At 40.8% G+C, this 24,043-nt stretch overlaps 1 protein-coding gene across 2 annotated transcripts in view; it reads right to left on the bottom strand.

Moving 5' to 3' along the window:
• The window catches only part of Flt1 (fms related tyrosine kinase 1), a 170,510-nt gene that overhangs the window by 49,529 nt on the left and 96,938 nt on the right, over positions 1–24,043 (bottom strand). For both annotated transcript variants that reach the window (XM_029559611.1, XM_008825054.2), the window contains 2 exons: positions 23,371–23,517; positions 1,094–1,225 (listed from right to left, as the gene is read on the bottom strand). In XM_029559611.1, the coding sequence (XP_029415471.1) occupies positions 1,094–1,225; positions 23,371–23,517 (279 nt within the window). The remainder of the gene's footprint in view (positions 1–1,093; positions 1,226–23,370; positions 23,518–24,043) is intronic.

Here is a 24,043-nt window from a genome sequence, read left to right as displayed (position 1 = left end):
ACTGTCAACTTGAAAATTGCTTTCTATTTCAAATTATATCCTTATATGGAGCTGAAATCTGCCTCCAGAAACCCTCACCATCTGTGAGGATTGGAGAGCAGTCACATGATAGACACAAGGGTCACAGATGTTGCAAAGCACAAGTGACAGGCTTCTGAGAAACCCAGCTGATCTTGGCAGAAAAGGGGAGACAGCTACAGACTAGCATGGATCTCTCTGTCTCATGCTAGGCTTCTCTCAGCCACAAGATATGCAGCACTGCTGACCCATATTCCTTACTAGAGTACATGGGAACAGGTACTCTGCAAGGTTCAGCAGTTAAGAGCAGTTGCTGTTCTCACAGAGGACCCAGGTTCAGTTCTCAGCACCCACACGGCAGCTAACAACATAACTCCAGTTCCAGGATCTGAAGTCCTCTTTTGGCCTCCATGGGCATTGTACTTTCTGTACAAGCAGGAAAGCACTCATATACATAAAATTAAAATAAAAATTAAGCTGGGCGTGGTGGCATATGCCTTTAATCCTAGCACTTGGGAGGTAGAGGCAGGCAGATCTCTGGATCTCTGTGAGTTCGAGACCAGCTTGGTCTACATAGCTAGTTCCAGGACAGCTGGGGCTACAGGAGACCCTTTCTCAAAAAGACAAAAAAAATTAAATAACTAAAAATAAAATTAAAATTAAAATATATTAAAAAAATAAAACCAGCACATGTCTAACTTTTGAGACTCAGAAAAAAAGGGCAAATGAACAATTTCGGTATATGGCTTCTCTCTGTTTTCTTTCTTCCCGGCCTTATTTCTCACAGGTGTGGACCCTTTGGGCTATTCTCTCAGTTGTTTTAACCACACAGCTGTCTGTAGCAGTATTTCCCTATTGAGACTGTTCAGATTGGGGCTCACAAGGACAGCCCACCCCTGCCTTCAGCTCTGCCCACGGACAGTGCCAGACAGTGCATTGGGAGAGTGGCAAGACGGGAGAATGAGGTCGAGGAAAGGACCAGACCAGGCAGCTGAAGGAGGCTGGGAGGTGGGAAGTTAAACAAACAGGGAAACAGGTGTCTGGACTTCTTGCTGCTTCCCTACCAGCTGTTTACCTTGTACGGTGAGGTAGGCTGAGCTTTCCACAGCCCCCTTCTGGTTGGTAGCTCTGCACCGGTAGACACCTTCATCCTCTTCTGCGACTCTTTCAATAAACAGTGTGTTGTTTCCTGGTCCTAAAATAATTCCTGAGGAGTGAGAGGTATTTAGATTAGCAGGTCTGGAGGACAAACACAGCTTCTGGAAGCCCAGTGTCTTCCTATCCTACAAGCCCAGAAGAGGAATCCAAGCTCTGCTTGGCCCAGGAAGGACTCTTTCACTCACTTGCTACCAGGCTGATCAGCACATCTGCTCCATTCCCACCACGCCCCGAGTGCTCTACAGCACAACAATCATAACTAGATGTTTCCAAACATCATGGTAGACACTGTCCTGTCTCCCCAACACACACACACACACACACACACACACACGCACACATACACACATACACGAGAAAATGGACACTCCTCAAGGTTAAGTAACATGACCAAGAACACTGTTTAACTGAGAACAGATTTATGGCATATGGTCAAAGGAAATCATGGGTTTTTTTGTCATGCAGAAGGGCGAGGTGGCACAGCATAGAGGCAAAGAGCTTGGGCTGTGTTTGAATTGACTCCTTTGCCCTATAAGCAAATTACTTACCCTGTCTGTGTTTCTGTTTCCTCAATCTTGAGATAAAAATGAAAGCAGTTCCTGCTCAATGGTTGTGAGACTGAATTCAAGTGTGTATCTTGTAGCAAATGTTCAGTAGATGTTAAGTACTAAATACTACAGGGCAAGGAGTGATGGAAGGACCATCATGAATTTCCAGACCCATGAAAGGTTTCAAGACATAATAGGATCTATGCTAAGTATTGTCACAAGCATTTATTGGGTATTTGCTCTTCCATCAGCCCAGGTTAGAAATTTTGTGCATTCTACCCATTTAAGATCAAGATAGCTTTTGTATATTCAAAGAGAGGTTTCATCTGGAGCACAGAGAGACTTCTGGGACTGGAGGAAACCATGTGGACTCAACACCCACCATGGACATAGTCCGGAGTACGAAGAGTGGAAGTAGAAAGGTGGGGCCCTGGGAAATTTGGAACAGGAGCAGGAAGTGGCCAAGTGCAAGTGGCCTACTGCTCTCAGCTTGGAGCCATTTCAATGAAGTGTGGAAGAAAGCCTAACCAAGGTCACAGAGAGACCAGGGGGTGACCAAGTGGAGACAGTGAGGGGCTTCCTTTACAGTGCAACGTCTCACACACACACACACACACACACACGAGAAAGGAATTATTTTTTAAGATGTAAAACTTTATAGCATGTTTATATGCTGATAGAAATAATCTGAGAGAGAGAGAGAGAGAGAGAGAGAGAGAGAAAGGGAGGGGTAGAGTGTGGGAGGGAGGGTAAAAAGTTGTCAATGCAGGGCATGGAAAAAACTGCTCAGAGAAGAGTTCCCCAAGAAGTGAGAAAAATAGAATCCTATGGCCAAATTAGCCTCTCTCTCTCTCTCTCTCTCTCTCTCTCTCTCTCTCTCTCTCCCCCCCCCCTTGCTCTTTCTTCCTTTCCTTCTTTTCTGAGACACACTTTACTGTGTACCTGAGACTGGCCTTGAACTCATAGACTTTGTATTTCCACCACTCAACTCCTGAGATTCCAGGCACTCACTACTATGCCTGGCCACTCAGTTCATTTGGCTTTGAAAAATGAAAGTAGGAAGAACTGGTAGACTGGACAATTTGATACACACTTTCACAATAAATAAGTGCTCATCTGTTTAAGGAAGGAGGAATTCTAGAGTGATGAAGAGAGGCATGGACTAGCGTTCTGACAGAGAAGGAAAACAAAATTACTAGGAAACGACCTTAAATTTCCCCTAAATGTTATACTGACCCTTTCTCTTCTTCAGTACATAGCACAAGTATCTCTTATGCAAGTATCATAATTTAACCATTTCCCTATGGATTGGCATTAGTTATATCTAATTGTTCATAACTGTATTGGTACAAATAATCTCTGTAGACATAAAGCTTGTCCTGTATTCTCAATTATTTCCTTAGGATATAGAGTTGTGAGTCCCATCACATATATAACATAATCAAACTGCTTTCCCAAAAGATATCAGTTAACACTTTACCAGCAGTGAATAAGAAACTATTTTATCTTTCTCCTGCTACTACTGAGCAGTATTATTTAAAACGAAAATAAAAACAAAAGAAATTTCACTGGTTGGTAAAAATAACTGCTGTTTAGTAAGCAGTTTCTGAATAACTCTTCATGGGTATGTTGGGCATTTCTGTTTCCAAAGCTCCTCTTTGAGTGTTGACTGGAAAAGGTGAGTTCAGAGTGAGGGGAGTTTTGAAATCTTGGTTGAGGAGTAGTTTCGATCCTTGCTTGAAGGAAGAGAGTCTTGAAGATTTTCGAGCATGGAAATGACATAGTGGAAGTGGTGTTTAGGGAAGTTTAGTCTAGCACAAGGCAGGATGGTCTGGAATGAGGAAAGGGCAATGTAGGGAAGTCCGGCTCACCGTGTGGAATTCAGGCAGGGGATGGTGAAACCCCCCAAGCCTGGATGGGAGGGTGAGGAGGAAGGAGGGAAGGGGAGAAACAGACAGACACACTGTGAAGCAACAGCTTACAGAAACTGGTGCTTTATTGTATAGAGCAGTGGAAAGAGATGAGTCCAAGGTGATTCCAATATTTTAAACCCAGAACACAGGAAATTATGTGCAATTTACAGAGCTCTCCTCTAACTTTGGCTAAGTTATTGAGTCTCTTTGGGCCTGTTTATCCATCTGCAAAATGGGAGTGACATCTGCTACGCATTGCAGGGACTCCAGAGACTAGGAAACAACTATGAATTAAGTATGGGTAAAAGACTTGAGGGGTGGAAGTTTGGGATGGGCAGCTTACGATACAGAAGCCTCCGGGTTCCATCCCTAGCATCATGAAACAGGAGAAGAAAGAGCATGTGAGACAATTTAACAAAAGCATAGAAGCTTTGGAAAGTATAAGATATGGTACAATTGGCAATCAGGAAATGTGTGGCTCAGCAGTGGCTAGAAGAGTCAGTGAGCAGTCATCTGGTCACCCATCATCTCCTTGCAGCAGCCCTGAACCTCAGCCATCACTCAAATCCCAATTTAAGAGGAAAGCCATTATCAAATGAAGTGAAAAGATTCGAAGTCATGCTCATTCTTTCCATCCCTTAAATAATCTTCTCCATGGTTTGAGAATGGAACCCTGGGCTTTGTGCATGCTAGGTAAATGCCCTACCACTGAACTGCACCCCAAACCCCACTCCTCAGATTTGTCCATCTCTGATTCATAGTTGTTTCTCTGCTGTCTGTAATGCTTGACTCCATTGATATGGCTTTATATGGCTTAGTCCTTGAAGTACAGGTCTGCTCTGTTGAGGAGTGTACCTTTTAACTAAGGTTCTCTTTTGGTTTACTTTTAGTATTTTAATTATTTTTTAAAATTTAAATATACAAAAAATATAATCCATGTACTGGCCATTAAGATTATTAGACATTGGGGCTGGGGAGATGGCTCAGTGGTTAAGAACACTAACTGCTCTTGCAGAGGACCCAGGTTCGATTCCCAGCACCCACATGGTGGCTAACAACTGTCTGTAACTCCAGTTCCAGGGGATCTGATGCCTTCTTCTGACCTCTATGGGTACTGAATGACACAGGTGCACTTATATACATGCAGGCAATATACTCATACACATAAAATAAAAATAATGGGGGGCTGGAGAGGTGGCTCAGAGGTTAAGAGCACTGACTACTCTTGCTGAGGATCTAAGTCTAACTCCCAGCATCCACATGGCGGCTAACAACCATCCGTAATTCCAGTTCCAGGCGAATCTGACACCTTCTTCTGATACCCTTTGGCATTGCACAGGACAGGTACACGTACACACATGCAGGCAATACACTTATACACATAAAATAAAAATAAATAAAATAAATAAATAAAAATAATAAAATATTTTTTGGGGGGTGGTCTCTTTGAGACAGGGTCTCCCTGTAGCCCCAGCTGGCCTGGGACTCACTATGTAGACAAGGCTGGCCTTGAACTCACAGAAATTCACCTGCCTCTGCCTCCCAAGTGCTGGGACTAAAGACATGCGCCACCACACCTGGCTAAATAAAATATTTTTGAAAAGATTATTAGACATCAATATTTTGCCATTTTTGTTTTTAAAAATATTTTATTTTTATTTTATGTGTATGAGTATATTGCCTGTGTGTGTGTAAGTGCACCAATGTTGTGGAATGCCTGCAGAGGTCAGAAGAGGGTGTCAGATCCCCTGGAATGGAGTTACAGATGGTTGTTAGCTGCAATGTGGGTGCTGGGAACTGAACCCAGGTCCTCTGCAAGTGCAGCCAGTGCTCTTAACTGCTGAGTCATCTCTCCAGTATCCCCATATTTTTTTAGACCCCTTTCTCTTTTATGTGAAATAAAATTTATAAATACCCTCCTCCCTAAAACAAGGACCTCTAGATAGGCTGACTAGATTCACCAGAAGGCCAAGTGAGGGGGAATGGCTGGGGGTGCCAATGACACAGCAGACAGTAGCAGGGATAACAGCGTATAGGGGCTCTAGTGGGGGGAGGGAGGCTGTGGGGGGGTGCTACCTGGGAAGTGGGTGCATAAATAAAAACAAATAATAATTCTTAAAAAAGAATTATAAATACTTTGTCCTCATCTGCACATTCTCCTGCTAGAGGCACCACTGCCCTGAAGGTGGTGACTGTCGATTTCACGCATATTTCTTTCTTTTTCTCCTTTTTTTTTTGGTCTTTTTGAGACAGGGTCTCCCTGTAGCCCTAGCTGTCCTGGAACTCACTACATAGACCAGGCTGGCCTTGAACTCACAGAGATCCACCTGCCTCTGCTCACACATATTTTTAAAAGTACTCTTGTGCCTAGGCGTGTGTCTATATAATATATATCACTTTGTGCTTAAAAATTATGATTGAATGATATGCTGTACCTGTACCATTTTAGTCTTTTCTTTCTATCCAACAATGTTTTAGTTTTATTTCTTTTAATACATGATGATGGAGCTCATTCTTAATTAATGTATAATATTCTGATATATAAAAAGCCATAGATTATTAAAAATAAAACCACTGCTTTATGGCAGGATACAGAGGGAGCTCTCTCTCTCTCTCTCTCTCTCTCTCTCTCTCTCTCTCTCTCTCTCTCTCTCAGAATCTCTCTCTCTCTCTCTCTCTCTCTCTCTCTCTCTCTCTCTCTGAGAATCGGTCTCACTATATAGTTCTGGCTAGCCTGGACTGCTCTGTGTAGACCAAGCTGGTGTCCAACTCACAGCTGTTTCTGTCTCCTAAGTGCTGGGATTAAAAGTGTATGTCATCACACCTAGCCTTTTTTTTTTTGCTTTTCAAAAAAAAGGCTACAATTAACATGAGATACAGTTATGTGTACACTATTGCATATATGTTCCCTGCTAGTCTGGGGGGCAATGCATTTCCAAATCTACCAAGTTTTAAACAACTGTCTTTAAAAATAGATCAATTTGTACTTTCAACTTTAAGAGAACTGGATAAAAATTCCCTTTTCCCCATATACTATCCAGTATTTGGTACTGTACTACCTAATTGAGGGCTAGATGATGAATGAGGATTGGTACCCTGCTGTGGTTTTAATCTACACTTCCCATTTCATCAACTATTCCAGTTTCTTTTCTTTTGAGTTGCTGTTCTTGTCCTTTGTCTATTTTTCTCCTGACTCGTCTTTTCCTCAGTGAATTTTAGGGTTCTTTATATGTTTTCAAAGCTTATGCTTTGTTGGTTAAACATACTGTAGTCCTTTTCTCAGACTGTGAACAGCCTTTTAAAGTTTGTCATAAACATCTTTTAACATGTGAACTTTGTAAATTTTAATGTAGCAAATTTAGTATTACCTATTATAGTCCGTATTTCTTGTTACTTATTAACCACCTTTTCCCATTACTATTGTATAGTATTCTCCTTGTTGAGGGTTGGTATGGCCTTATCCTTTCTTTTTCTTTAAAATGGTCTCTACTATCCTTGGTTCTTTATACTTTCATGACCTGTCAAATTCTGTAAAAAACACTCTTGAGATGTTGGTTGGAATCCATTTGAATATATAGTAACCTGGGGGAATGTTGGTTGGAATCCATTTGAATATATAGTAACCTGGGGGAAGTTGTCATATTTACCTTTGGGTTGGAGCATATTAAATTGCTCATGTTTTGACTCACAAAAATGGGAATAAGTTTCCACTTGATAGCCAATATTCCTATTCAGGAATAGAAAGTATTTTGAGATTTTTTTTTAGGTCTTTTATGTCATTTAATGTTTAGTTTTCTTTTTAAATATCTTGTTTTTTTAGTTACATATTTATTTCTGGATGCAGAATAATTTTTATTGCTATGCAAAATGGTACTAAGTTCTTTTCCAGGTCACTGTAGCTGAATTCTCTCTTCCTTTGTGGAACATCAGTCATTAGCATGTATGTAGAACTCACTTATAAACAGATAATTGTGTACCATTTTGCCTCTAGCAGAGTAGCCAAAGTCAATCTGTGTGTTTATTTCCATGACTTCACATAATGACTAGTCTTCAACTGCTGAAAACATAATAACCCTGCTCCTATTTATTTTTCTTTTTTATTATTTAAATCTTTTCTTATTTATTTATGGGGGGGGCAGTGGCATTGTATGTACCAAGGTCATAGGACAGCTTGTTTCTCTCCTTCCACTAGGCAGGTCCCAGGGCTTGAACTCAGGTTGTCAGGTGTGGCAGCATGTGCCTTTACCTGCTGGGCCATGTCACCAGCCCAGATTTCTCTTTACTATAAGAAGTTGTACTAGATTGGATAATAGGGTACTTGGCAAGACTTTCAAATGCAGTTACCTTTGGTAGACAGACAAATTAACTTGATTAGCTGGTATGGAAAAACAGGAGGAGCCTGTGTCTATGGAACATAGAAATCCTGTCTTCCATCTAAAAGTAGAAACCTCTGCTTAGCTCATACCAATGGGAATTTGATGCTAGGATTATCTTTTTTTAAGTTTTCAAGAGAAGGCGGAAATCTGATTGTTTTATGTTAAAGCTCATAGTTTTTAAATGTTGGCAACCATATCCACTTAGTTCATTGTGAGAACCAATAAAAACATGTACGCTGGGGAGATCAGACATGACTCTGAGAGGGTACTCACGGGTAATCAAGGACCTTCATGACCTGGCCCTGCCTGTCTTCCCACTTTCAATCTCTGTTATCTTCCTAAAAGGATCCCTGGTCTTGAGCCATTCCCATCTATTTGCAGTTCATGAAAAGCCACAGTGACATCGCGCATGCTGTTCCCCTGACTAGTGGCTGGCATTTATTTATTTATTTATTTATTTATTTATTTATTTATTTATTTAATTTATTTAATGTATATGAGTGTTTTGTCCATATGTATGTAAGTGCACCAGTGTTAATGCAATGCCCGCAGAGGCCAGAAAAGGGCATCAGGTTTCCTAGAACTGGAGTTATAGGCAGTTGTTAGCCACTATGTGGGTGCTGGGAACCAAACCTGGGTCCTCTGCAAGGGCAGCCAGTGCTCTTAACTGCTGAGCCATCTCTCCAGCTCCGTGAGTCCTCAGACTAGTACTGTGCCGATAGCCAGCTGGCCTCCAGTGGCTCAGGAAACGATCAACTGCATGAAGACAGTGGACAATGGAGTGCAGGGTGGAGGAGGGGTGAGTTTTGTGATCTTTGCTGAGTATTATGAAGCTAAGGTTGTCATTAATACTGACTCCCTATGTGATGGTTTGACCTATGTCATGCCCAGCTCTCCTTAGAATCTATAAAATTCAAGCCAGTTAACTTTATCATCCCGAGCTTCAAAACATACAAATGCAAATTTATGTGATTGTGTAGCTTTCATTAACCCCCAAGGGTCAAGTACAAGTTCAAGATAGGTCGTTTTAGCAGGTATCCATCAAGTTCCCTGCCTTGTCTGATGACAAGACTGGGAGACTCAATGTAAGACCTGAGTGACCTGGGGTTGGAGAGATGGCTCAGTGGTTAAGAGCACTGACTACTCTTGCAGAGGGCCTGGGTTCGATTCCTAGCACTCACATGGCATCTAACAACCATCTGTAACTCCAGTTCCAGGGAATCCAATGTTCTTGTCTGATCTCTGCAGACATCGCACGACATGGGTGCACTTACATACAAGTAGGCAATACACTCATACATATAAAATAAAAAAATATATTTATTTAAAAAAAAAGACCTGAGTGACCTGCTGTTGGTGGCTGACAGAGGCTGTGGATCAGTCTGTGATCATGCAGTCTATTCAGTTATCCATGGAGTGCAGTCTACATTTTAAATGTGTCCAACTCTTTTAGTATTTAGTATTTATAAGGGAGTTTGTAAATAACTTATTTCTTCCCATTATACCTTAAGGTGAAGGAGAATCTTGGCATTTTGTATGAGAACCATATGGTCTAGGAAAGAACATAGAATTTTAATCCAATTCATGAAGCCTGTAGGGCTTTTAGATCCATCTCTGTGGTTAAACAAATGTACCGCATGTGTGCTTCCTGCTCCTTACACACAGATGGCTCTTTGCTTCTCTAAACTGGCCAGTGACTCCTCTTTTGTCATTTGACCATCTGTATTTCTTTTTGTTTTATCTGTGTATTTTACCTGCATGTATGTAAATGCACCCATGTAGTATAATGCCTACAGGGGCCAGAAGAGGGTGTTGGAGCCCCTGGAACTGGAGTGACAAAGGGTTGTTAGCCATCATATGGGTATTGGGATCTGAACCCAGGTCCTCTGCAAGAGCAGCCATTGCTCTTAATTGCTAAACCATCTCCCTAGCCCCTGGCCATCTGTATTTCTGATATAGAGATTATGTCATCTGATTTGGCCAAACATCATCAAAATTATTTTCTTTAACCATTGAAAATCAATTCAAATGACATATCCATGAAGCCTCCCTTGCTCACTTGTCTGATATGCTCTTTTGTATGAGGTCATTTCATACCCTTCATGTTGTATATGTATAGATTGACTTTGTACTTACTGTGTGTAAGTTGTACAAAGCTAAGTACTAAGTCTTGCTTATTTTCATTTCTCTAGAATTTAACACTTTCTGGCTCATGGCAGGTAATCTATGTTAAGTTTGATGAAATAAAAAGTGAATATAAGCCTGGCATGGTGGCGCACACCTTTAATCCCAGCACTCGGGAGGCAGAGACAGACCGATCTCTGTGAGTTCAAGACCAGCTTGGTCTACATAGTGAGTTCCAGGACAGCTGGAGCTACAGGGAGACCCTGTCTCAAAAAAGACCAAAAAAAAAAAAAAAAAAAAAAAAAAAAAAAGTGAATATAACCATTAAAATAGTCTTGTTTCTTCAATATAGCCATAAGTTCTTTGAAGTTGGCACATAGTATGCTTTCAGTAAATGGAAGTTGTGATGTCAGTGAGGCACTACATAGTTGTAGGGACCCAGGAAATGACTGTCTTTAAATTGTTAGGTCTTAAAGGAATTTATTAGCTAAGATCTGTGTTTGAAATAAAGACAAGAAGAGCACAATATGGGTTCAAGATGACTAAAGATGACCCACCAAAGCTGGAGACAGGATGTCTGATTAATTTTCCATGAATGGGATTGTACATACCATTGTAGGTTTGAAAAACTGGGTTAGTGAGATGGCCCATTGGATAGATGTGCTTTCCACTAAGTCTGAAAATGTAAGTTTAATTCTTGGAACCCCCATGGTGGAAGGAGAGAACTGACTACTCCAAGTTGTCCTCTGACTTCCACAGGTATACCATGGCATGAGTGCACTCCTCTACAGATAACAAATAACAACCCCCCCCCCCAAATTGCAAAATTATGTCTGGGGAAGAGAAACCCAAGTCTAGTATGTGTATGTATGTGTTCATGTATGCAGGTGCACATATGTATACAGCTGCCCGTGGGTGTGTGTGTACGTGCTGTGGGAGCCAGAGGAGAATTTCAGCTGTTGTTCTTCTGGCACTGTCCACCTTGCTTTTTGAGACACAGTCTCTCACTGGCTTGGGACTCACCACAGGCTAGGCTAGACTGAATCTGCCTGTCTGCCTCCTTAGTACGGGGACTGTAAATACACACCACCATGCTGAGCATGTTTAATGTGGATTTTGGGAATGGAATTCAAGGTGAACACTTAACCAATGGAGCTATCTCCCTACTCTTTTGTTGAACATTTTATTCTGGGGCTAGAGAGATGGCTCCGTAGTTAGGAGCACTGGCTGCTCTTGCAGAGAACCTGGGTTTGGTTCTCAGCACCCACATGGCAGCTAACAGCCATCTATAACTCCAGTTCCAGGGGATCTGACACCCTCTTCTGGCCTCCTCAGGCATTGCATGACATGGATATACTTATAACACACAGGTAAAACACTTAATAGTTTGAGTCAGTGAAAAGTAGCCTTACAATGAGTTATGCTGGACGAGAGTAATAAGGATGTTGCAAATCACATGTTCTAAAGGAGATCTTGAGGGCACTGTGACCTCTGATTTGCTCAGTATTTGCTCTTTAATCATGAAGAAGACAGAGGAACTCCAAGAAAAGAATATGATTGAGGATAATGGTGGAAACGTTGCATAGTATGCCCCTTGCTGAGCTGAATAAGGGAAAAACCATAGAGTCCTTTCATTTGGAACAGTGTCTACACTTCACTACTTTAACTTAGTAAGAGAATAGGTTCCAAAAGCTTTCAAGAAATTATAAATCCCTTGAATTTGTGCCTCAAACAAATGCACTTTTAAATATTTAAAACTGAAAGCATTTTTGTGCCCTTTCACTGTGAACTTAACTGTTGTTCTTATAACGTATCTGATGATGACTCCAGAAATTTGTAACAGGTGTCAAGTGGTGTTAGCACTGTGGTTGTAGCCATAAACTCTTAGCTATCACCTATATACATCTTTACATTATAAACATATACATATAGGATGCATACATGAATACGTGTTCACACATGTAGACATTCCTGGTCAATAAATGCATGTGGTTTGTTCACATTTCCTATAGCCTGTCTGGAAGGTGGCCTCCATTTATACTGAAAGTCATAGCTGTCCACTTACAGTGGTTTTCCTAATTTTTATTATAAGACAGAGAAACAATATTGCACTGCAAAGAGGGTAAAGTCAAGAAAATGTTTTTTGTCAACAGAGGAAGATTAAATCAATTATGGGAACACATATCATATTGCAGCACATGTCTGCTAAAAAAGATGGGACAGAACAGTGTGTATTGATGTAGGCAGACCCCCAGATACATTAAATGATAAAAGCAAATCATGACCCGCCGGCACAGTATGCTGCACACTGAAATTTCAGCTGAGACGTCAGCTTTCCGTGTAGTCCCACCACCTGTCAGTGCAGTTCATTGTCTTGTTTGCTTTTCATCACAGCAGTTTTTATCTGATTATATTTTATATGATTCATTTCTTAAATTCTTTATCTGTACTTTTTTTAAACTAGAATGTAAATTCAAGATTTTATTTTCAGCATCTAGCCTGTCACATGGATGGTCTCAGTGAATATTGGTTAATGAATGACTGAATTTCACTCAGTATGTTTTTAAAGTCCCATATTTGTCTGTTTATTTATTTAATGTGTGTAAGTGTTTTGCCTGCATGTATGTAAGTGTGCCACCTGCATATAATGCCCATGGAGGCCAGAGAAGGACTTCAGGTTCCTGGAACAGATAGTTGTTAGCTGACATGTGGGTACTGAGAACTGAACCCAGGTCTTCTGCAAGAGCAGCCAGTGCTTTTAACCACTGAGCCATCTCTCCAGTCCCCAAAGCCCCACATTTGTATATATGCACATATGAAAAGTTAAATGTGGAAAAATCATCAATGAGACACATATTGAATTGTTAGCATGTATTAATTTTCCATAAAGGCAATTTTCTTTTCAGAGCAGGCAAATATTCTACTACTGAACTATATCCCTAGTTCATGAGGGCAATGTTTATAGTTTATTCTGGACTTGGTGAATCTTTTACAGTGAAAATATGTTACTGTATTACTTGTTTAATTAAAAATGAATGAAATAACTTCAAAGTTGAACTACAAGTCTGTTTATCATGAACACAGAGCCACTGAATGGAAATTTAGAAAGTACACAGACGCACATAGTGAACACTCATCAAACCTTGTAGCATTGACTATGTACTGAGTGACCAGATGTTTTTGAAGCAAGAAAAGTAGGTTTATACTTCATGATAATTTATAATTTTAGATTAAAACAATATCAAAAGACCAGTCCCTGGCCGGGCATGGTGGTACAAGCCTTTAATCTCAGCACTTTAGAGGTAGAGGCAGACAGATCTCTGTGAATTCTAGGCTAGCCTTGTTTACGTAGTGAGCTCCAGGCCAGCTGGAACCTGTCTCAAAAAACAAAACAAACAAACAAACAAATAAACAAAAAGACCAGCCTGCTGTGAGGTGTGTATGGGACATGGTACAGATCACAGTTTCTTAACTGTTGGTTACAACACCATATGGATCTTGTAAAAACTTGGCAACAGTAAAAGTCTTCTGGATGTGTAGTGACCAAATTAGAAATCAAACATGTAATGAATTTGAGGTGTTTTGGGCAGCGCTCACCATGCTGCATCACATGACTTCACTGTAGCCTTGGCAGTGAGCACACAATGTACACTTTGTACTGTGCATGTTGTCACACCACACAATACTTACAAACGCTGTCTGGAACTCCTTGACTCCAATTCAAGACTACTGTATTTTATGAATTCTGCTCTTATATACATATAACAACTTAATTGTGGAAAACAAAAACTTTTAATATTTTCCCACTGTCATTCCTCAGCATGTAAGTATCAAATTTATCTTTGTTTTTATATTAAAATGTTTAACTTAAAAATTGCTGCTTGAGTTACTGACTTGAGTTTCTTTTAAAAAAATCATTCAGGGGCTGGAAATGGCTCAGCAGTTAAGAGAACTTGCTGCTCCTGCAGAGGACCCAGGTTCAATTCCCAGGACCCACATGGCAGCTAACAACCATCTGTAACTCCAGTTCTAGGAGATCTGACACCCTCTTCTGACCTCTGAGGACACTGTACAACATAGGTATACTTAAATACATGCTGGCAATACACTCATACCCACAAAATACAAATAAATAATTAAAAATTAAAAAAAAATCATTCGATGAATTTTGGCTTGGAATTAGGACAGAATCACCAATAATTTCTGCAATGGCCCTAAACATATTTCTTTCACTTTGTATTGCATAATTATGCAAAGCAGCATTCTCAGTATTGACAAATATAAAACCAAAATATTGATCAACGCTGACATTGAAGATGCTCTAAGTCCTATAGTATTAAATATTCAACCAAGGTTTAATTCTTCATGTAAAAATAAGTAAGTGTATCTATCTCATTAGTATGCAAATTTGCTTTTATCTCTAATAAATGGCAAAATGATATGGATACCAAATAAATGATGATTTATAAATTATGATGTTTTTACTAAATGCTTGAGTTGTGTATCTATTATATATATTCATATACTTAAGATTGTGTAAAAACTTCTCAGGTAAGGGGCTGGAGAGATGGCTCAGCGGTTAAGAGCACTGACTGCTCTTGCAGAGGACCTGGGTTTGATTGCCAGCACGCACATGGCGGCTACGAACTGTCCTTAACTCCAGTTCCAGGGGAATCTGAAGCCCTCTTCTGACCTCCGTGGCATTGCACAACACAGGTGCACTCACATATATGCAGGCAATACACTCATACACATTTAAAAAAAAAAGCCAAAAATCTTCTCAGGCAAAAAGGTGTCATGTGTACAAAGAATTTCAAAAACCCCGATACAGAGAATGCTTTCTGCATTTCACTTTGTTCTTTGGTGATGGCCAGTTTAATGATGACTGAGTAGAACAAGATAAATTTCCCATTGACAGGACCGAGGGTGTTGAACTTACACGATCTGTTTCAATAGCAATTGAGCCATGGAAACAACAGGCGAAGTTCACCAAACAGGTTGTCTTGAGAGAACATGTGTTTGTCTGCTTGCCTTAATTGGGCTCAGAGGCGATCCCAGCTTCATTGCCCTGTGTGCCAATTTAGGACTCACTGAAACTCCATCAATATATGGAAGGAGGAGGGAATTCCCTGAAAATTCTGGGCACATGAAATAAAAAAACCTCATCCAATTATATTGTAAAAGACAGAGTGTACCTGAGACCATGCATGACCTTTCTGTAAGCATTTAGTCTTCAGTGTAAGGATTTTAGATTGGGGAGGAACCCACCTACTCTGTGAGCCCATTCAGTGTCTTTGGACAGTGCTCAGTGCCTGAAGGCGCTCTGGGAGGCCTGCTGTGACTGTGCTGCCCCACACCCAGTCCCTATGTCTTTTGTTCCGCTCTTCTTTTGCCTTTGTTCCCCATTTCTTTCTCTGTGCAGCAGGTTCTTCAAGCACTGACTGCTTTTCGGAACGAAAGAGCTGCTGGTCTTGGCCAGGCTCAGAGCAGAATTCTGTGAGTTCACAGAAGGAACCCAAAGAGGATTTTAACTCATGACGAAAAAGTATTTGGGAGCTTGTATCTAATCCTTAAAAGATTTTAAGGTTACCTGTTCAGAGGGGGGCATGTTGGAGGGGAGGGAGTGGGCATGGATTTGATCAAAACACCTTATATGCATATATAAAATTCTCAATAAAGTTTTTGTAAAAATTAAAAAAAAAAAAAAAAAGGCTTTGAGAATTGGGGAGCGAAGGGAGCTAAGCAGAGTACCATGCATACCCAGCACTCACCGGCCCCTCCATCCCCTGAAGTATGAGATTTCCACTTGGGGCTATGAAGAAGTTTAGGACTAGATAGCGGTGTAGTTGCATATTGTGAATGCACCTGGTACATTCAAGGTAAAATTCATGGTATTTGTTTTTTGCCACCATTTTTCTTATGGAGAAATCCAGCAGAGCTGTTGTTCTAAGAGCCAAGGTGAAGATGATCATTAGCTCCTCAGGCACCAGCATTCTCCTTTGCTTCTCCTGAAGGCCTTTCTCTCCTAGAACTACTCAATCTCTTCACAATTCAGAGATGATTTTGTCTCCCCAGGGTGAGATTCATTCCTAGGTCACTTTGGTCTAGGTATGGTGCCCACTGGTGTGATTATTTGAGGTGGTGACATAGTGGTGACAGGAAAGATGTCCTTTTCAGGACAGGTCCCTTAGTCCTAGTGGCCAAGATTCCACTAAAGAAACATTAATCCTGCCTTAGAGTGCTTCTGTCCTGCTTCAGCCTTAGCCTGCTGAAAATACAGTACTCTAAAAACACTTAACTGTCACAGAGTTAGATGACAGTTCTAGGCAGGCTGTACTAAAAAAATCTCAGGTCAATATTATCTTTTAGTTTCTTAGATAGTTTCAAGAGAGGAAGAACTGTACCTCTTCTCTGTATGTTAGTGATGTTCAGAAACTTTTCTTTGTAGTCTTTTTGAGCTGTGTTGTGTCAGAGCAAACCTAAGCTACAGGAGTCTGCTGGTGTAGCAGCTCTGCAAACATCCTCACTCCAAAATGCCACTAGGGACTGTTTGGTCAACAGCCCCCACTTGGGGGCACCTGTTTAGCCGTGCCACAGCAGGAAACGTGGGGAATCTGGAGAGCGAATGGATGAAGTAGAAGGAACACACAAAGCAAGAGGGGCTGGTCCCCTGGGCAGGTGGCCTGGACAGGGAGTTAGGACACGCAGTGCAGGTTTCTCCAAGCTGACTACAAAATGCTCCCAGCCTGGGTGCAGACCTTCACAATTTTTGGTCCAACAAAAGTGACTTTCTTATAGGGGCTTTGTTGTCTACCTCTGGGCACCAAAGCGTGCTTAGAGCAGCTACTGTCAAGTGGAAGTCATCTCCAGCTTAGAGCTTGGATGTGGTGCTCTCTGGGGTCTGGTCTCTTCATGTCACACTTTTCTCTTTTCAAAGATCCTCTGGATCATGCTCTCTTTTACAGGTCTTCTCTTTCCCTGTCTCCAGAGCAAATATGTCTTGGATCACCTTCATCTGCCAGCACTGCACACCCTCTGAGTCCTACCACATGGCACTTCTTGCTCTTTGCTCAGTTCTAATTTGGAGACACATCCCTCTCAAATCTTCCCTTATTTCTTCTTTTTAAGAATATTTATTATTTTTATTTTATATGTATGAGTATTTTGCCTGCATGTATATAAGTTCACCCCTGTCCTACAATGCCCATGAGGTCAGAAGAGGGCATTGGATCCCCTGGAACTAGAGTTACAGACCAAGATGGAGTTAGCCATCTTGTTAGTGCTGGGACTTGAACCTGGGTTCTCTGCAAGAGCAGTCAGAGCTCTTAACCATGAGCCATCTCTCTAGTCCACTGTTCTTTCTTCTTTATATTTACCTAACAATTAGCAATTGGAACCCATTGTGTGCATATTAAAGCAGTGAAATTAATGTAGAAAAGGTGTATTTTTAGTAGCAAAGATTTCTTAATTTCAATTTACTTTTAACTGATACATAGAAACCTAGAAAATAAAGGTATTAATAGGGTGCCATATGATCTTTTGATATATATGGACACTGTGTACTTCTTAATCAGGTTAAGAATGCCTATCTCCTCCAGTGATGCTCCTACTCCAAGGTGACCCTTTCAGTGTACTTTCTTCTTAGAATGTACTGTTTCATTGTTATCTATAGTCACCCAAATATGCACAAGGACCAGAACTTCTTGTTTTCCACTTAGTCCCTTTTAATCAGTCTTTCCCCATCTCTCACAGTAAACATTTTAATCCTAGGATTAAGCCATGGCCTTTTCTACTTGTCCCCTTTATTAATTCACCTTATTCCACTTTGAGACCAGTTGCCATGGTGAAAACAAGTAAGTCCAGACACAGATGGTAGTTGTATCCCATTAAAACATAGATACAAGTTTAGGTCTTTGGTTACATAGTGTTTACTTTTCAGTTCAATGTTTTGAAGTTTTTAGTAGCAGCTTTACTGAAGTTCAATTTAATACATATTTAAAAAAAGATTTACTTTTATTTTTTGTGCATGAGTGTTTGCCTGCATGTATGTATGTGCACCATGTGTGCAGTGGTCAGAAGAGGGCATCAGAGCCCCTGGAACTGGAGTTACAGGTGGTTATAAGCTGTCATGTGAGTGCTGAAAACTAAACCCTGATCCTCTGCAAGAGCAGCAAGTGCTCTTAACCACTGAACCATTTGTCCAGCCCTAAAGTTTAATTTCAATATCCAGAGTTCAGTGTTGTATATTTCACAGCCAAATACAGAGCAGTACCTCATGAATATTTTGTAAATAAACAAATGAGGGATGAGCTAACATGACGTTAATTCTGGACTTTGTAAAGCTTAAAAGTAACTGGATTTGAGTTCAAAATAATTTTTATCTGGGGATGGAGAAATGGCTTAGAGGTTAAGAGCACTGGCTGTTTTTGCAAAGGACCTGGGTTTGGGTCCCAGCATCCATACGGCAACTAGCAACCATGCATAACTCCAGTTTCAGGGGATCTGATGCCATCTTCTGACCTTCATGGGCGTTGTATCCATGTGGTACACTTACATACATGCAGGCAAAACACTCATACACATAAAAACAATTTTCATTTTTATATATACACGCTCAGCTTTTAAAAACTATGTTTTTAGTATGCTTTAAAAATGTTTTAAATGAACTAAAGTCTCTAGGAGCCTTCATGTTTGAGGGTTAGGAATACCGAGTATTCATTGTTTTAAATATATGCTTTAAAAAACATTTTATTTATTTTTTATGTATGCGTGTATTGTCTGCATGTGTGTAAGTGAACCTGTATTATGCAATGCCTGCAAAGGTCAAAAGAGGGTGTCAGATCCGCTGGAACTGGAGTTATGGATGGTTGTTAGCCACCATGTGGGTGCTGGGAACTGAACCCAGGTCCTCTGGAAGAGCAGCCAGTGCTCTTAACTGCTGAGCCATCTCTCCAGCCCCAGTATATGTGTTTTAAATATATGTTTTGTCAATGTCAACCAGATCGTTTAGAACAGGTGCTCATCTGTTCTTTTGTGAGTAGTGTGAACTAATTTTTAATTGCCTGGGCTCAGAGCCCACATAACAGAGTCAAACTCTGCTGCCCACTACCTCTGTGACCTGAGCCTAGTTATTTCTCTTCTCTCTGCTTCTTCATCTTTTAACCTGTACAATAGGCATTGTCATTTAGCAAACCTCCCCAAATTACTTCCGGGAGAAAACAAATTAATAGCAAGAAAGTGCTTAGAGCAGTCCTGGACACCTTGTTGGTATTTGTTAAGTAAAATCTACCTGTGAAACATGTGCCTGCCTCAGTTGACAGCTGTGACAATTAAATGAACTATCTTTAGAATACTTAACATAGTGTCTTGGTGCCTGATTGAATGATCAATAATTTGTGATTATTCTTAGTAAAGAAGACCATGTGAAGATTTCATACCTATCTTCAAAGGTTTGCAAAATAAGTGCACGCAAAGCCTGAGAGTAACTGAGCACATGTGTTATGAATGGAACCTGGGAAGAAAGAAAGAGCCCTTGTCCTGGAACATGAAAGAAGCACCTCTGGTGGCAAGAATTCAGTGGGACAGTTTGTCAGACAGGGGGCAGAGGGGAAAGGCAGGATGTGGGGAGCTGGGTGGGAGAAGGGCAGTGAGCGGTGAGGCCTGTGGACCTGCAGGGAGACCCGACAGTATGATGGCTGCAGGAGTCAGTGATATGGTTTGCCTGGGTCTTTCCTCTTGTTCTGCTGCTGAGGTGGAGGGGCCCCCATCCCACTGCACAGGCTCTCCTGGGCCTGCATGCACACTTGAGATCCCTTTTGTTCCTGCCTGCTGCCCTTTGGCCCAAGAATTTACTACTCAGCTTTCTTGCCTTTGCATTTCTTTGGGAGAATGGCTGTGACCCTCTGATGGGTTTTCCTGAGAGGAAATGAGGAGGCAGCAAAGGCTCCAATGGCCCTAATGGCCTGTTCTTTCAACGGGCATTTTATGGTCACCGGAGCTGGAGCTCGCATGTGTGCCCTGCTTCCTCCTTCATATTTTCTTTGGAATGAGAAAGAGTTATCAGTTAACAAGTAACAATGATAGTGGGCTGGATCCTATTAATGAACCAACCTCCCTAAGTCTCTGGATGTAGAAGCCCTCTTTGAGCTGCCAGGCTTTATATGGAAGATGCATCCTGGGTGCTGTGCTCAGTGTTTCAAACTTAGTCTGGCCTCACTCACTGGCTTACCACATAATGAAGGAAGTTTTAGCTTGATGGAACACTGGCAAGTCAGGTTGAACACTGTGGTTTGTAACAGAAATAACCACAGTGGAGCTGGTACATTTGGTGTTACCCATATGTGAGGTGGAACTCGGCTACAGATACAGAACCTGTTACATTTAACACTGCATCTGCTGCTTCATGAGGTTACACACTGAACTTCATGGATGCTGCATACATGCTAACTGTTAAGAACTTCCTTTCCACTGTGAGTTCAAGGCCAGCTTGGTCTATATAGTGAGCTCCAGACCAGCTAGGGCTATAGGGAGACCCTGTCTCAAAAAGACCAAAAAAAAAAAAGAACTTCCTTTCCAGAAGGATATAGTGGGGTTCCTTTTTTCAATATAAAAATTACATTTATTTGTGTGTGTGTGTGGTGGGGGGGGGTGCACCCATGCAGAGGTCAGAGGACAGCTAATGGGAGTTGGTTTTCCCCTTCCACCATGTGTTTCCTGGGTAACTGAATTCAGGTCATCAGACTTGGCAGCAAGCAACTAACCCATTGAGCCATCTCACTGGCCTAGCTATAGTAATTTTAAAAAGTAAAAGAGAAAAATTGGCAGAGCATAATTAAGCTTAATAAACACTAACAGTAGTATATTATTAAAGTGATATTTATTAGAGATGTTACATAAGAATTTATATAAAATTTATAATTTCTTTGGGTATAGATTATCTTATTTTGTTTTGTTAGAGCTATTTGGTATTTAAGATAACTTATTTTGTTCTTGATGCTGTCCAGTGAATTCTGACAACTCATTGGCCAGTTTCTGTATAAATGAGTCAGAAGGTGGTGTGTTAGAGGCTATGACTATGGCCAATTTAGTTATATGTTAATTCACTGAAGTAAACACACCCTGATCTTCCTGCCTCCACCTTCCAAGTGTTGGGATTATAGGCATGAGCCACCATGTCTGACTTTTTTTTTTTTTTGGTGTTTTTGAGACATGGTCTCCCTGTAGCCCCAGCTGTCCTGGAACTCACTATATAGACCAGGCTGGCCTTGAACTCACAGAGATCTGCCTGCCTCTGCCTCCCCAGTGCTGGGATTAAAGGTGTGCGCCACCACGCCCGGTCATGTCTGACTTTTAACTCAAATTCAATGTGACAACTGAATTTAGGTCAGATTTACTTCTTTCCAAGAACTATTCTCCATCTTGTATTAATATTTCATGAAATATAAGCTGTGATCAAGTAAATTTAGAGAATACAGAATTGAAATCACTTTGCCAAGCTTTTGTAATCCAGGATTTCTCTGATCTTTATGATATATGGACTTTGCATCCCTGAAGGAAAGATGTCACTTGTATCCTTTACCAGTCACTAGTTTGTTCATGTATTTACTCATCCTTTTATTTGGTCAAACACTTCAAGGGGATTAACTTTCCCATGAAGCTAATCATTTTGACAGTATGTCATCTTGGTAAACCATTTAGCCTCTTTGGGCCAGGCTTTCTATTCTCCATATTGGACTAAAGCTATTCCAAAGATCTCCTCAGCTTTGATAGTTCTATGGTATGGACTCTTCCCCAAAACTAGGTATTTGCACTGCCAAATGAACTTACTAAGGGTAACATAAGATCCTCTGAAAGACATCCAGTCATAATTTAGGGGGCATTTGACTGACTGCCAAGCACTGTGCTAGGTTCTGAAGATATAAGGACACACATAAGATGCTACTCTCTCTCTGAAGGGAAATAGATATCAACTTTTGATTAAAAGATAAGGCAGTAAGAGAACAGAAGAAACATGCTTAGATGATACAGACACATATGACAGATAATTATATTTGTAAAAGACCTCAGTGAGAGAGAAGTAGAAACATCCATTAGGAAAAAGGCTTCAGAGAGGAGCTTGGCTCCTCTGTGTAGAGGAAGGATCAGAGCCAGGTCCCAGGGCATTAAAGTGACATGTGCTGCTTTCTAGAGAAGATGTGACATGGCTGGTTTTGCACTGTGGAATGTAATTCCTTTCTGAGACATTGCCAGTATGGTAATTTGGGGTTGTTACACCACAGCCTGCTCCTGACAGACTCAACAGGGAGACTTCTTTCTGAGAAGACTCACATTTAAGGACCACTCCGAATTGCCACTTGTGTGATTTAGGCTGTTGAACGTTGCAAATAAGTGGCAATTTTATTTGTGATAATGGCATTGGACCAGGCTCTTATACATGTTAGACAGTGTCAATTTTATTTTATTTTTTTTTACTGCAAATATAATTGTTACCTAAAAATATAAGTAAGTTCAATGTGATTTTATTTAACCATAGCATTATGAAGCAGGCAATAACAGTATTTTTTGTTTGTTGTTTGTTTTGTGTTTTGGTCTTTTGGAGACAGGGTCTCCCTGTAGCCTAGTTAGCCTGGAACTTGCTATGCAGACCAGGCTGGCCTCGAACTCACAGAAATCCCCCTGCCTGTGCCTCCCAAGTGCTGGCCTGGCTTATCCTCACTGCTTTTATTTTAGCTGTTTTTATTGTTGAAAGAAAATAACCCAGATGAAACAATTTAGAAAACTTTTTATAAAACTTTTTATAAACCAGTATAACATAAAATAGCCTTTTCTCTCTCCCGATTATTAAAATTAATATAGATTAATTGAAAAGATTGTAAATCTATTCTGAACTTCCTATGTGCCAGGTGTTCAAAACTCTACAGTATCTCAAGCCAAGAAATTCATTCCTCACTTTTCCAGCTGTCAAGGTAAAGTGAGCCATTTTCTAGGTGGCCTCTCCTCATTTCTTTCCCAATAAACTGTTGGAAGCATTCCTGTTGAACAGATGCTGAAAGAGTCTTTTACAGGGTTAGGCATTGGGTGGTAGAACCAGCTCAAAGATTCCTTGTTGGGGGTTGAAGAAAGCAAGCTAAGCATGCTAATAAGTGGCTTTAGAGGCAGGGGAGGCAGGTGACAGAGAGGTCAGGAGAAAAGGAGTGGGAAGGAGGAGGACAAGTGCAAAGGAGACTCTCTTACCAGGTTCTTGTTGTATTTTGTGGTTGTTTTTGAACCAAGTGATCTGAGGCTCTGGGACACCAGTAGCTTGACAGTCCAAGGTGGTGGAGCCACTGATGGACACTGTGTGGTCACTGAGGTTCTGCAGCAGGTGTGGCGCTTCCTGATCTAGTGAAGAAAGAAAGCAGGTTGTGATTACTCACTGGTCTTACTCTTTTACTACACATACAGATCAACATTTTAAAGATGTACAGAAACACCCAACATGACCACAAGACTTCACAGGAATTTTGTTCACTTTTGCTTCAGTAGTTCAACTACTGCTTCCTCTTAATAGGATGAGACAACACATTGTAATGTGTTAGAATACAGTTAGATCAAGGACTAGGTTGAAGTCTATATTTTTAGATTCTAATACACAGGTTTTTGTTTGGCCAACTCATTTCTGTCTTTTTTCTTTCTTTAGATAGAAAAGCTTTCTGAAAACCCAAGGATTTCATATGTTTTCAGAACTAAAAATTAAAAAACGTGGTTTTGTATGTAGTGTTGTAATAATTTTTTTCACTCCCATATAGTGTTGTGATGAGCTAATGTAATCTCATGTTTGTTTTCCGAATGTACCCAAGGGACTCCTGAATGCTAGGAAATAAATGCTTATGGCTAAACTACGCTCCCTGCCCACTTCCATGTGCAT

The sequence above is a fragment of the Nannospalax galili genome, unplaced genomic scaffold, assembly GCF_000622305.1.
Source record: "Nannospalax galili isolate Female #2095 unplaced genomic scaffold, S.galili_v1.0 scaffold768, whole genome shotgun sequence".
NCBI lineage: Eukaryota > Metazoa > Chordata > Mammalia > Rodentia > Spalacidae > Nannospalax > Nannospalax galili.
The sequence above is the reverse complement of the archived record's forward strand: the minus strand, read 5'-3'. Positions and strand labels throughout refer to the sequence as shown.